Source organism: Cololabis saira, chromosome 8 (genome assembly GCF_033807715.1).
Source record: "Cololabis saira isolate AMF1-May2022 chromosome 8, fColSai1.1, whole genome shotgun sequence".
NCBI classification, from domain to species: Eukaryota; Metazoa; Chordata; class Actinopteri; order Beloniformes; family Belonidae; genus Cololabis; species Cololabis saira.
Window position 1 is genome coordinate 47,143,337 of NC_084594.1, and position 14,405 is coordinate 47,157,741.

General features: G+C 44.7%; 1 protein-coding gene across 1 annotated transcript in view; it reads left to right on the forward strand.

Annotated features, from left to right (window-relative positions):
* Positions 1 to 4,353: 4,353 nt before the first annotated feature.
* The window catches only part of LOC133449054 (integrin alpha-5-like), a 100,245-nt gene continuing 90,193 nt past the window's right edge, over positions 4,354 to 14,405 (forward strand). Inside the window, exon 1 of the mRNA XM_061728164.1 lies at positions 4,354 to 4,807. Within this exon, the coding sequence (XP_061584148.1) occupies positions 4,548 to 4,807 (260 nt within the window). The 5' untranslated portion in view covers positions 4,354 to 4,547. The remainder of the gene's footprint in view (positions 4,808 to 14,405) is intronic.

Sequence of the window (14,405 nt, forward strand, 5' to 3'; positions counted from 1 at the left end):
ACGGTAATACACCCAAGCAATGAACAGACGACTATGAGCAAGCAGTGTACATGTGGTAAAGTCTGCAAGAACATAACATCCACAGCTTAAAGATCCACCGAGTGAGGATGAAGTTTCCGGTGGGAGCAGAAGCTTCACAGCGCACAGGTGTTACACCTGGTGAGACGCAGGAGCTGCCAGGCCCGGAGTCACCCCACAGATTTCCCAGAACCTCCAAGTGTTGCAAACTAGTCCCCCGTGCATCAAGTCTGACAGGAGGCGGATCAAATGGCCTGCAGCTAGCATGACTTCACTCTGGAAGCAGTTCGATGACGACATCGACCAAATTCTGGAGGCAAAGGTGAAGGGAGAGGCTGACAGGAAGCTACAAGCTATGACAAAGTCATTGTCAGCCTTGCAGCTGAACGGTTTGACGAGGAGGAGGAGAAGAAAAGCTCCGGAACATCTTACTTAAAGAACAGAAGAGCTGTAAGAATCCACAACATCAGGCAGGAGATGAAAGCACTGAAGTCTCAGTACAAGGTGGCAGGACAAGAGGAACGCACTGGCCTATCCGAGCTAATGTGCATCCTCCGAAAAGACATCAGAGTTCTCCGTCAGGCTGAGTGGCATCGAAGGAGGCGGCGTGAAAGGACACGCAAACGTGCTGCTTTCATTGCCAATCCGTTCAAGAGGAGCTGGGAGAGTGCAACCACCTCATTGACCACATTGAACCAAAGGTGCAGTTCGACATGTCGGAGCTGCAGCTTAAGGAAATCAGAGAGGTTGTCCGCAAAGCTAGGGCAAGCTCTGCTCCAGGACCAAGTGGCACTTCTTATAAAGTCTATAAGAACTGTCCCAAACTCCTGCTGCATCCGTGGAAAATCCTGTGAGTCTTCTGGAGAAGGGGGAGGATCCCTGAACAATGGAGAATGGTTGAAGGGGTATGGATCCCGAAGGAGGAAAACTCCTCTCAGCTAAACCAGTTCTGTATCATCTCCTTGCTGTGTGTTGAGGCGAAGATTTTCTTCCGTGCTATTTCCTGCTGTGACAAAGAACACCTATATTGATACATCTGTCCAGAAAGGTGGCATTTCAGGAATGCCAGGATGTCTGGAACACACTGGTGTGGTGACACAGTTGATTCGGGAGGCCAGAGAAAACAAAGGGAACCTGTCTGTCCTGTGGCTGGACCTGGCAAAGCCCGGTTCTGCCTGGTGATGCTGCCTGGTGCAGCCGCCTGGTGCAGCTGCCTGGTGCAGCCTGGTGGTGCTACCTGGTGCCGCCTGGTGCAGCTGCCTGGTGGTGCTACCTGGTGCCGCCTGGTGCAGACTGGTGGTGCAGCCTGGTGGTGCCTGGTGCTGCTGGCCGGTGCTGCAGCCTGGTGCAGCCTGGTGGTGCAGCCTGGTGGTGCAGCCTGGGGACCGGTGCCGCCAGCTGGGCATCCTGAGTGACGGATTTCCATGGCCTCCAACCCCTTTGCCGATGACGATTAACTGGTTTAGTAGCTGGCTAATTTTTCTTTTGCTTATTTAGTTTAATATTCAGCTGCTGGGGCAAGTTATTGGTGTAAGTTTTTGTTCTATTATCCTTTTGTTAATTTGTGTTCTTTTTGTATTGTAGTGGTTTCAGTTATTTTAATTAGTTATTGGGTTTGTTTTCCTGTGTATGTGTATCTATTGCACCTGCCTGAGTGCCCCGTCCAAACAGCAGTATTATAATTTTGTTTCTTTCCTTATCAGGACAGGAGCTGGCACGGTGTACGGCAGGCTTCCCCGGTGGTGGCTCCCCTCTCATAATTAATGTGTAACGTGGTGGTTTGGTTTGAGTTCTCCCCCCTCCTTTGGTTTTTGGTTGTCTGTTCGCCAAACAAACCTTTGCCCTGTTCATGATGTTTTGTTTATTTATTTTTGCCGCAATTAGTATTACTTTATTATTTTGGCACTCAGGCTGTGTACTTTTGTCATTCTTGTTCTTTTCAACATAGTAAATTATAAATAATAAATCTTTGCTGTATTTGGAAGTCTGTCTCCAGTTCTCCCTCTGTGTAAAAAAATCAGTGTGACCTCCTATTATTAATGGAAGCAGGAAGGAAGGAAGGAAGGAAGGAAGGAAGGAAGGAGGGAAGGAAGGAAGGAAGGAAGGAAGGAAGGAAGGAAGGAAGGAAGGAAGGAAGGGAGGAAGGGAGGGAGGGAGGGAGGGAGGGAGGAAGGAAGGAAGGAGGGAAGGAAGGAAGGATGGGAGGGAGGGAGGGAGGGAGGGAGGGAGGGAGGGAGGGAGGGAGGAAGGAAGGAAGGAAGGACGGAAGGAAGGGAGGGAGGGAGGAAGGGAGGGAGGGAGAAGGAAGGAAGGAAGGGAGGGAGGGAGAAGGAAGGAAGGAAAGAAGGGAGGGTGGGAGGGAGGAAGGACGGAAGGAAAGACGGAAGGAAGGAAGGACAGAAGGAAGGAAGGGAGGGAGGGAGGGAGGGAGGGAGAGAGAAGGAAGGAAGGAAGGAAGGGAGGAAGGGAGGTAGGGAGGGAGGGAGGTAGAGAGGGAGAAGGAAGGAAGGAAGGAAGGAAGGAAGGAAGGAAGGAAGGAAGGGAGGTAGGGAGGTAGGGAGGGAGAGAGGGAGAAGGAAGGAAGGAAGGAAGCGAGGTAGGGAGGTAGGGAGGTAGGGAGGGAGAGAGGGAGAAGGAAGGAAGGAAGGGAGGTAGGGAGGTAGGGAGGTAGGGAGGTAGGGAGGGAGAGAGGGAGAAGGAAGAACAGGAGAATGAGGTCATTTTGACCCAAAGACAGTACAAGGGTTAATAAAACATCAAAGGTGACAAAGAAAAGCTTCAGGTGAGTCCAAGTATGTTTGGTGGAGACTGCAGAGATGTGATAACTACAACTATAGAGAGATGTGATAACTACAACTATAGAGAGATGTGATAACTACAACTATAGAGAGATGTGATAACTACAACTATAGAGAGATGTGATAACTACAACTATAGAGAGATGTGATAACTACAACTATAGAAAGATGTGATAACTACAACTATAGAAAGATGTGATAACTACAACTATAGAGAGATGTGATAAGGACAAATAGTCACATGGTGTTTGATTGTTCTTGCAGGGTGATTGATTTTTAATCAATATCGCAGCCAGCCAGCATGCAAACAGGACTCATCCAAATAGAATAAGGGAATCTTTCTTGACTTTGATTTCCTCTTAAGTCTTAAAATGTACACGAGGTGCGGCTAAACGTGATTTGCTCATTGTTTTTTCCTTTTTTTTTCTCGTTTATTTCGAACATGTATAAAAAAACAAGAAAAAAGACAAGAAAATAAATACAGGTGGGCATTCCACCGCATGAAGAAAAAAACCAACATCACAACACATATTTCAAATGACATGTTCGAAAAGGAGTGGGAGGAAGTATAAACTTATTTAATCCCAACCCTTTTCTACAACTAAACATAAATTATATGTCTGTATTTATTTTTTATACGAAACACTAATTTGTATAAATATATATAATTTTTTACAAAAATAACCTGTTTAATACAAGATGTAAACTCTACCATAAATATAATATAACTATGATATAAATAAAATACGTATATAAACATACAAAGACAACATGACAAAATAGCAGAAAACACACACAGCTGCTGATCAATTGCTCTTCATTATTGGGATTGGGAAGGACAAGAAATAACATAAACTATAATAATAATAATAATAATAATAATAATAATAATAATAATAATAATAATAATAATAATAATAATAATAATAATAATAATAAATAATATAATAATATATTAAAATATATATTATGAATAATAATAAACTTTATTTCTATAGCACCTTTCATACGAAAGTCGCAGCTCAAAGTGCTTCACAGTAACAGTACAAACATGTCAAGAACAATGAGAAATAGAGAAACAGCAAATAAAACAAAAAACACATATATTTAAGTGCAGTGATATAATACATAACCCTGACAAAATTCAGTTCTAAATTCCTCCACAGAACAACTACTAAGATAGGATAAAAGCAATGTTGAATATAAAAAGGTAAAAATACTGCACTGAGTCTGAGGCAAATGAAATATAAAAATATAAAAATATCAACAAATAAGACCACAAGATAAGAATTATCATATAAAAACATTTAAAACTAAACTAAACTATGTTTTTATGATACAGATTTCACAGTAACGGGTTTGTCTTATGTCTTCTTAAAAAGTAAATGTTACATTTTTCCACATTAAAGTTTCAAACTCAAAGTTTAACTGACATTTGAAAAGATTCTGTTGGGAATAATTAAAGCTCCACCCCAAAAGAGGCTGCACTCTTTTCCCTCCCTTCTTCTCCTCCTCTCTCAGTCAGTCCTTATGGGAAACATCCCAGCGTTCACTTTCGATCTCTGCACACAAACAAACTTTGGGAGCTGAGAGCATTATTATTTTTTTAGGGACACCTCTTCTTCTTAATGTCTCAAAGGCCAAAGTCCGTGCGCTAAAGGAGCGGCTGCGGATGATGCGCATTGTTGCGCTGCAGCGCGTCCGTGCAAGCAGAGCCGCGCAGCCGGGCAGATGCGCTCCGTTCCTGGGCAGATGGGCTCCGATCCCGGACCTGCAGCCACCCAGCCGTGGAGCTCCGATCCCGGACCTGCAGCCCTGCAGGGGAAGCCGTGGAGGAGACGCCTGGTCCGCCTGCTGCTCGTACCTGTGGCCGTGGGCTTGATCCCCCTCTGCGCGGCGTTTAACCTGGACGCGGAGAGGCGCACTGTTTTCACGGGCCCGCGGGGAAGCTATTTTGGATATTCTGTGGAATTCTTCACCAACGCGACCAGGTAAAAGGTCTCCAGGTATCATCACCAAAAAAAAAAAAAAAAAAAAAAATGCTTTGTCTGAGTCCAAGTTTCCAACAGCAACTTTAAATTCCTTCTAATTCGAGTCCCATTTTCTTTTGTTTGCCCACACTGACCTGTAGTTTCTTTTCCCTTAAGTAAGTCATCATATTCTTCCTACACACATTATACCCTTCTATACAACTACTATGTAATACACCAACTGTGTTGGAACAAAAAAAAGAAAACATGTCAAAAACCTTTGCTCCTTTGAGTGTAGTTTTTATATTCAAATGTAAGTCCATTTATATTACAAGCGCAGGCACGTCTGTTTCCAATCACTCTGGGCCTGAGAGAGGGTGGGCTAGAACGAGAGGGGGTTGATCCACACCAAAGTAAGATAAAAACACATCTGAATATGTGTCTAAAGGGGTCAGTGGGATTTTATTTTATTTCTTCTTTATTATTAACAATGCGGCCTACGCTGTTGTTCTGTGCTGAGCAAACAACAGCAGGCACAGGTCGGCTTCCTGAACAGATTCTGCTGCTAGGATTGTTTTTACTGGTTGTTGTGCATTCTGACAATGAGCCAGTTGTTTGCGTGCAGGGAGCCCGGTGAAGACTAGAGCTGCTCCTGTTCACAACACCGCTGAGTTCTGTCTGAACCAGTGTTTGGGTGCAGGCTGGAGGGCAGGCAGCCAGTGTGTGGAGGTGTGTGCATCCCGAGGTGTTGTGGGCGTAATTATACATCTGCTGTATGTCTTATGTCATAGTGCAAGTAGTCTGGTGATGAAGGACATGTTTGGATGACTGCCCTGTTGTTTAGTCCCAGATGGAGAACCTTTACATGCTTCTGAGATGTTTTCCAAAAAGCGGGCCTGAGTGACTAATGCGTCAGATGACGTTAAATGACGTCAAGAGTGCCAGCGCAGACTGCTCAGTCCGGTCATACTGGCCATAATGCTGCCTTGAACTGCTTCAATATTTAGGGGATGATGCATATCCAGACACACCCACACACAACATCCCCGGGGATGTTTTTGTCACTTTTTCATGTCAATTCTTCCCTAATGCAGACAGCTTTCTGGTGTATGTGATCATGTTAATATGTAGAGTGTTAAACAAAATGCCTGGTAAACATCTACATGATGTAATTGTTTTGTGTGATACGTTCATATATAATCGTAAATTGTAGGCTATAATAACAATAACATTTGCATTGTGCGACCAGTGTAGACTAAGTCTTACTTTACAACTGAACGCATCGGGGCTGTGAGCCAACGCTGATTGGCCGTAAAGCCTGATTTATGGATCCGCGTTAAATCGACACAGAAACTTTGCAGCCATGAAGGAGATGAGCGCTAAACTTTAAAAGAGGACTAAGCATGTACAAAGTTTCGAATGTTACCCCGTTTTCCACGTTACCTGGATTATTTTGGGTTATGGAAGAGTCAACTACCATTGGTGAGTCAGTGTAACCTTCTTAAATAATTTCTTTATCAGAATGTTGTGGTATTCTTGACCACCTGCCTATTTTAATGTGCTTTGTGTTGTTATCAACTATACTAGAGTCTATTCTCTGTTCTAGAGCTCAGAAATGATGTTATAGACCGCTGTGTCTATATCTAAATAGATTTTCAGCGCTGTGTGATTGACAGCTGTCAGGCCTGTGTGTGTGTGTGTGTGTGTGTGTGTGTGTGTGTGTGTGTGTGTATTCTTCTGAACAAGTTTGTGATTTACTCTGCTTTCTGCAGCATAGGCCTATAGGCTTGGCTCAATAAAAGTGAAGATAAATGTTGTTTGATGGGCAGGATGAGGTGTTGTTGAACGCTAAAATGACTATCATAAGGGCCCATGGAGAATGCTCCGCCCCCTCTGTACTGAGACCCGCGCTCCGCCACTGGCCAGTACCAAGCACATGGGATTTGGAGTCGTGGAGTTAGCTCACCTGTGATATCATCAACTATGCTGTGACATCATTGAGTGTTCTGTGACATCAGAGAGTAGTCCTTAATATCATAGTCGTTTTGGATAAAAGTGTCTGCTAAATGACAGCAATAGTAGTAGAAGAAGTAGTAGTAGTATAAGTATTCTGCCATTCCAGTAGCATACAGATCAACCCTTGTCCCCCCATCTTTCTGCTGTTGGTAAGGCTGGGTATTGTTAAGAACCTCACGATTCGATTCGATTTCGATTCGATTTGATATTGATTCGATTCGATATTGATTTAAATGCTTCGATATCATTTTTTATTATTTTTATTTTCATGCCTATAACACATGGCATGTTACTTCACATAGAAGTGAACTGAGCAATTAAACTTAGCAGCACCATAATGGCTCACTTTTGCATTTGTACTGTAGTACAAAAGTACCAGCTGGTCCCGCACTGATACCAGCTGGTCCTGGTCTGATACCAGCTGGTTTGATACCAGCTGGTCCCGGTCTGATACCAGCTGGTCCTGGTCTGGTACCAGCTGGTCCTGGTCAGATACCAGCTGGTCTGATACCAGCTGGTCCTGGTCTGATACCAGTTGGTCCCGGTCTGATACCGGCTGGTCCCGGTCTGATACCAGCTGGTCCTGGTCTGATACCAGCTGGTCCAGGTCTGATACCAGCTGGTGCCGTTTCCTTTGCCGGGATTGGAACCAAAGCAATGTTATAATCTCCTCTTCATCCAATGGTGTCATGTTAACTTGTTCGTTGTTCTAATCTGCTACTGCTACTACTGCTACTACTAAATATTCAATCACTTTTCCAACTGTTGCTCTGCTTACTGCCCCCAATCGGTCACCGCCGGTACAACGAGCTCTTCTCGCATACTACGCGAGCGACGTTGCAGTTGGTGGTGCACGACAACGGACGTGAACAGACGCGAACGGACGCAAAGTTTATCTGGGGCTTAAAACCTTGATTTTCCACAACACTGTACGGTCGAAGGTCCTTACAAATGAAGACTCCACGGACTCCGTTATCTTCTGTGCGTGGACAGATCTTGCCGGTACTTTGCAGACAAAGGCTTTGTTGAGTTGCATCTGTTTTGGGTCCACAGTTTTAGCCGTAGGTTGTTGCAGGACATCCACATGGTGTCGGTTTCAGTGGTTCCGCAGGTTTGTTGTGTTGCTGTGGTATTTTAGTTCTGCCTGGCACAACTTACAAACCACTCTACTTTTGTCCATTTTTCGTGTTCCTTCTTTAAATGGCAATTCAAAATGAGTCCAAACGTCTGATCTGAAAAATGTTCCGCTTGCCATCGTCGCCATTTTATTGTTGTTTGGTCGCGTGCAGCCACCGTCCACAAAATGAGAATCATAAGAAAATGTTGAGCACAGCGCCCCCACTGGCCAGGAGGGGAATCCATTCAGAGGATTTGCTTAATGGATATTGAATTAGGGCGGGGATAACTGCGATGCATCGACTTTTCGATATTTTTACCCCCCCCTAACTGTTGGCCTGGCAGCGTACTCGATGATGGCATCGATGGGCTCGCACATCTCCAAAAGCACTTATGAGGCTGACTCAGCCTCATAGGTGTTAGAAGAACAACGTTCTCACACGGTAAAAATACAAGCCACGACAGAAGAAAAAATAGCTGGAAGTAGGAATGGGCAATATTTTACCCTTCACGATATACCGTCCAAAAAATTCCCCACAGTAAGAATTTGTCATCTTGCGGTGAAAACGATAAATTCCCGTTGATGTGTTTTTGTGTAAAGCCTGATTTACGGTTCTGCGTTAAATCGACGCAGAGCCTACGGCGTAGGTTACGCGGCGACATGCAGCGTACGGTGCGCGTTGCCGCGTAACCTACACCGTAGGCTCTGCGTGGATTTAACGCAGAACCATAAATCAGCCTTAACAAACATGTTTGAAGGCGGATCTGAGAGCGAGGAGCTCGTTGTTAAACGAGGCTCCAGCTCCGTTATCTGGAACTAGTTTGGATTTAAAGAGTGACGAGGAGCAAACATCATCTATTATGTGCAGAGTCTGCGAAAAAACAGTGAGTGCAAAGGATGTCAATACAAGTAATTTATTATATATTTTACATTATATATTATATATAACAGCTGCTGCTGAGGTCTCCACCAGAGTGGTGTAATAATTGGTGTAGTTTAGTAGTATTTAGTATCTTTTAGAGCAGTGATTTGGCTCCAAAGACTGAATGTGGTGATAGATTTATAGGTAAAAAGATCGAGTTGAATTGGTATTTTTTTTAACGTCATTTTTATCGTTATCGGGATAAATGCCAGAAATTATCGTGATAAATCTTTTAGTCCTGGGGTTCTTAACCTTTCTGAACTTGGGGCCCAATTTTTTCAGTACAAAGTGGCCCGGGGCCCATTAAATATTAACACTTTATAGCAGGGGTATTCAACTAAAACTTTAAGAGGTCCATTTAGAGAAAATTTACTCAAGCGAAGGTCCAGAACATCATAATATATATATATATATATATATATATATATATATATATATATATATTCAAGTAGCCTCATAGTTGTATCAACATCTGCATCTGACTGTTATATTAAAAAAAGTACATATTTGCCCCTTAACATGTGTAACTTGAATTACACATATTTTTTTCTCTTAAAAATAAAATACATTTTATTTTATTTTTCAAATGCTATCTTATTTTATTTTTCTACCAGCAGTTTGAATTTCCCCTTTTCTTTGTTAATTGTCTCAACACATTTTTATAATAAATGAATATAAACATTGTTGAGCCTGGAACGACATTTAGTTTTAATTCTGTTCATTGTGGAGAAAGCTGCTTCACAGCAATATGGGCAGGATGTTTTAAGATGGTCACTTTATTTTCTGTGACTTCAGTTCAGACTTGAGTGAATATGTTTGATGAAAAACTTTGTGTTTTGTTTCAGTGGCGTTTCACTTTCGCACTTTGAACGCCACGGTCTCTGAACGTATGAGACACTGGTTTTGTCCCAGTGGGAAGACTGAACCAGGATGAATCTGTCCATTCAGGGTTGAACTTCCCTTTCCACCTGTTGCGCTTCTCATCTCTGTATATAGAGTCAAGCTAATTACCGTATTTTGACGACCATACGGCCGCCGTGTGGAAAGACGCACCCTCAGTTTTGTGTGTGTCATTTCTGTAAAACACACACACAGCGCGCCGTGTGGAAAGGCCCCGTCTACACACACGGAACGCCGCCTTACAACAACACACACACAAGCATACAAGTGTGCATATTTAAAAATAGAGCGGGAACAAAACTTAGTTTGATTGTACTTTATTTAAGATATTACATTAATCAGTTGTCAGAGGACTCAGCGCGTCAGGTTTCATCCGAGTCTGATCAGCTGAGACGGGCAGGAGCCCACAGCTCTCTGGCTGTCTTTCCGATGCTTTTGAGAAAGCCCGAACAACAGTCCAGTCCCGCAGACACGTCAGCCCTCCATCTACATGTACAATCCTTCAGCAGTAACGACGGAGCCTGCAAGCCCGAGCGGCACCGACCTCCCCGGCCGCGGGGACGCGTCAGGATAAATGTTCACGCCGTGCTCGCTCGCTCGCTCTGGGCGCAGACCCAATTAATCGATCCCTGATCCTGGCGGATCTAAACCTACTCTGTACAAAATGAAGGATTTTCTCTGTAAATACACACCATTTCTCTTACTATTACACGTACAGCTGGCTGAGTGTCTTCTCCTCATTTGGTCGGGAGTTGCTATGCAGTCCTGGGGCCCCAGCGGCCCACACGTACAAAACTGAATTTTTTTTTGCGGCCCACTAGGTGGCGCTCGCGGCCCTAATTATGAGATTTGATCATGATCATTGACGCAAAATGCATTCTGGGATACACCCAAGTCTCCAACTAAGCTAAGTTGAATTTTGAAGTTGAAAAGTGTTCAGTGCATCTTTTTGACTGTTGAAGCATCAACTAGCATAGTTTTATATTTTATGCTTCCAATCAAAATGATGAACGTAAGGACCCACTGAAGGCACCAGACGTCATTATATTAGCTCCATACTTTCTGCACTTGTGATGATCTGAAATTCAGGGAGGATTTTTCTAAATGTTTATCTGATCTTTCAAATGTCACACTTTAACACTCTAAACCCTAATGTTTATTGAATGTAAGAGACCTGATGTCAGTGAACCCGTTACAGTATGTTGACCAGTGAAACCCGAAACATAGTTTAAAGGTCAGCTGCTTTTTGTCAAGTGCTTATCTGTTCGCTGGATAATAATATCAGGGCAGAACAGTGACTGCGACATATCTGCCATCTTAACTTATAGCATTTGGCATCTGTGGTTTGTTCTGTATTTTTCCTGGTCATTACCACGTGTCAGACCCGCTGCCACACCTTCATGCGTATGGAAAAGATTTAAGAATATCAAAATGACCAAACAGATCAGATAAAGAACTCAGATCAGATGTTGATGAATCCTGAACAGGATTAGCTATGAAAGAGATACATATCATGTTTTCCTAAATGTACAGTATATAGTTTTTATTAGAGGTTGCGTAAGGGCCCGCTTCTACATAACATTTTACTGGGTAACATTGTTTTTATTGTTATTTACGATAAGGAGAGCGATTGTGTGTCCACAAGCAGCCACGAAGAGAAAAGGCACTGCACCATTCTCCTTTTTTCAGACCTCTCTATCCTTTTTTGGTGGGCCCTCAGAGAGTTAACAGTTCATAAACTCTGAATTTTTCCTTCAGCTGAGCACCATATCTTCATCATACACGTGGCAACACTGAAAAACGTGTACTCTTTACATGAAGAAACCTCCAGTAGAGCCAGGCTCATGGAGGGGGAGCATCTACCGTGGCTGGCTGAGGAGAGACAAGGACATGAAACAGATGGCAACAAAAACAAGAGCAAGAATACTGGTCTGGGAATATCTGCAATGAGAGAAGGGGGAACATGTTGCTGCTGAGTGTTGTGCTGTTACCACTGTGCAGCTGCGGCTTGATTGGAGCTACGCCGTCATCACTGGAGGGAATGATGATCCATGTCTGGGCCAGTGACAAATGTGAACACCCTTTTAGAAGATGAGGTCATTACACATCAGCTGCTCCAACCCGGTTTGGCTTGAGCTCCTACGAACAAGCTCCAAGGTTCCAATGTTTCAAATAATCCTGAACAGGGACAGGCTCAGTGGTCACACATTTACTAACTGCCTCACATATCTCTGCAGATGCTGGAGGACATTTTCCCATAGGCGTTATCCTGATAGATCTCCCACAGATAGTCAGAAGAGCTACATTCAAAAATAATTAATTTAACAACTGTTTGCATATATATATTCATGGTTAGTATCATGGTTTGGTAAACACTTTATTAATGAGATATTTATGTATTTTGAACTTGGAGAAGATGTTTTCTGTGTGTATGTGTGCGTGCGTGCGTGCGTGCGTGTGTGTGCGTGCGTGCGTGTGTGTGTGTGTGTGTGTGTGAGAGACAGAGAGTGTGAGTGTGTGTGTGTGTGTGTGTGTGTGTGAGAGAGAGAGTGTGAGTGTGTGTGTGTGTGTGTGTGTGTGTGTGTGTGCGTGCGTGTGTGTGTGTGTGTGAGAGACAGAGAGTGTGAGTGTGTGTGTGTGTGTGTGTGTGTGTGTGTGTGTGTGTGTGTGTGTGTGTGCGTGCGTGTGTGTGTGTGTGTGAGAGACAGAGAGTGTGAGTGTGTGTGTGTGTGTGTGTGTGTGTGTGTGTGTGTGTGTGTGTGTGTGTGTGTGTGTGTGTGTGTGTGTGTGAGAGAGAGAGAGTGTGTGTGTGAGTTTGAGTGAATGAGTAAGTAAGTAAGTAAGTGTGTAAGTGTGTGTGAATGAGCGAGTATGAGTAAGTGAGTGTGTGAGTGAGTGAACAAGAAAAGCCCTGGCCCTGATGGACTTCCCGGCGAGGTCTTCAAGAAAGGAGGTTACCTCTTACTGCGACAGCTCTACCATCTTATCTGCAAGATCTGGCAAAGTGAGACACTTCCCCAGGAATGGAAAGACAGCAACATCGTCACCATTTACAAAAAGAAGGGAGACAGGTCATCCTGTGGTAACAGTCGTGGCATCTCTTTGCTCTCTATTGCTGGCAAGATCCTTGCAAAACTAATGCTGCTTCGCCTAACAACACACATCACAGAGGACATCCTCCCGGAGACCCAGTGTGGCTTCCGAAAGAACCGAAGCACACTGGATATGATTTTCACTGCACGTCAAGTCCAGGAGAAATGTAGGGAGCAGAACAAGGACCTCTACATAACCTTCATAGACCTCACTAAGGCCTTTGATACAGTTGACCGGGAGATCCTCTGGACTATACTGCAGAAGTTTGGTGTTCCTCCCAAATTCCTCAGCATCCTGAAGCAGTTCCACAGTGGCATGCAGGCATCTGTGCTTGTTGGCGGCCAGCAATCTCTCTCCTTCCCTGTAAAGGTTGGAGTGAAGCAGGGCTGTGTGCTGGCCCCAGTGATTTTCAATCTCTTCCTGACGGCAGCCACACTCCTCTTCCACAAATCCATCCAGGAAGACGGTGGTGTGAAAATTCAGTTCCGCCTTGATGGTAGCCTGTTTAACATAAGACGCCTACAGGCCAAGACCAAGACCCTGGTTAGCAACATCTATGAGCTCCAATACGCAGACGATTGTGCTCTCCTGGCCCACAGCCCGGCTGCTATGCAACAAGCCCTGGACACCATGTCCTCTGTTTACGGCTCGCTCGGCCTTGTGATTAACATCCACAAAACAGAGATCATGACACAAGAGCGACCTCCACCCCCCGTATTTAACATCTGCGGCACACCCCTCAAAACTGTCCAGCAGTTCTGCTACCTCGGAAGCATGCTGACCCCTTCCTGCCAAATAGATGATGACATCCAAGCACGCATCAACCAAGCCTCCAACTCCTTTGGCAGACTGCGCTCTCGCGTCTTTGAAAATAACCATCTACGAACACAGACGAAAGTTGCTGTCTACAGGGCAGTGTGCGTGTCTACACTGCTATATGGGTCAGAAGCTTGGACTGTTTATCGACGCCACGTCAGGCGCCTTGATGCATTCAACATCAGATGCTTACAGCGCATCCTTGGCATCACTTGGCAGGACCGTGTCCCGCACACTGACATCCTCCACCGCACGGAGTCCATCAGTATAGAGGCAGCACTAGCCCTGAGGCAACTTCGATGGGTTGGTCATGTCATCCGGATGCCTGGATGCCGCTTGCCTCGTCAGGTGCTTTATGGGCAGATTTTATCAGCAAACAGGAAGCCCGGTGGCCCAAAGCTGCGGTACAAAGACCAGCTGAAACAGACCCTGAAGAGATGCAACATCAAACCCAGTGATCTGGAGTCAGCTGCAGCTGATCGGCCATTTTGGCGTTCTTTATGCCACGAAGGGGTCTCACAGCTTGAGGAGAGACGCACTCACCAGCGGACGGTGCGGCGCCAACGACGACACCAACATACTGTCCCAGTACCACTTCAGCCTCCTGACCCAGGCCTCACATGTCCTGACTGTGGCAGGATCTGTGGCTCCAGAATTGGGCTTCATAGTCACCTACAGTGGCATCGTCGCCAGCACCGATAGCCACTGCCCAACACACCACAGCAGAAGGAAGCTACGTCATCTTCGACTACGAT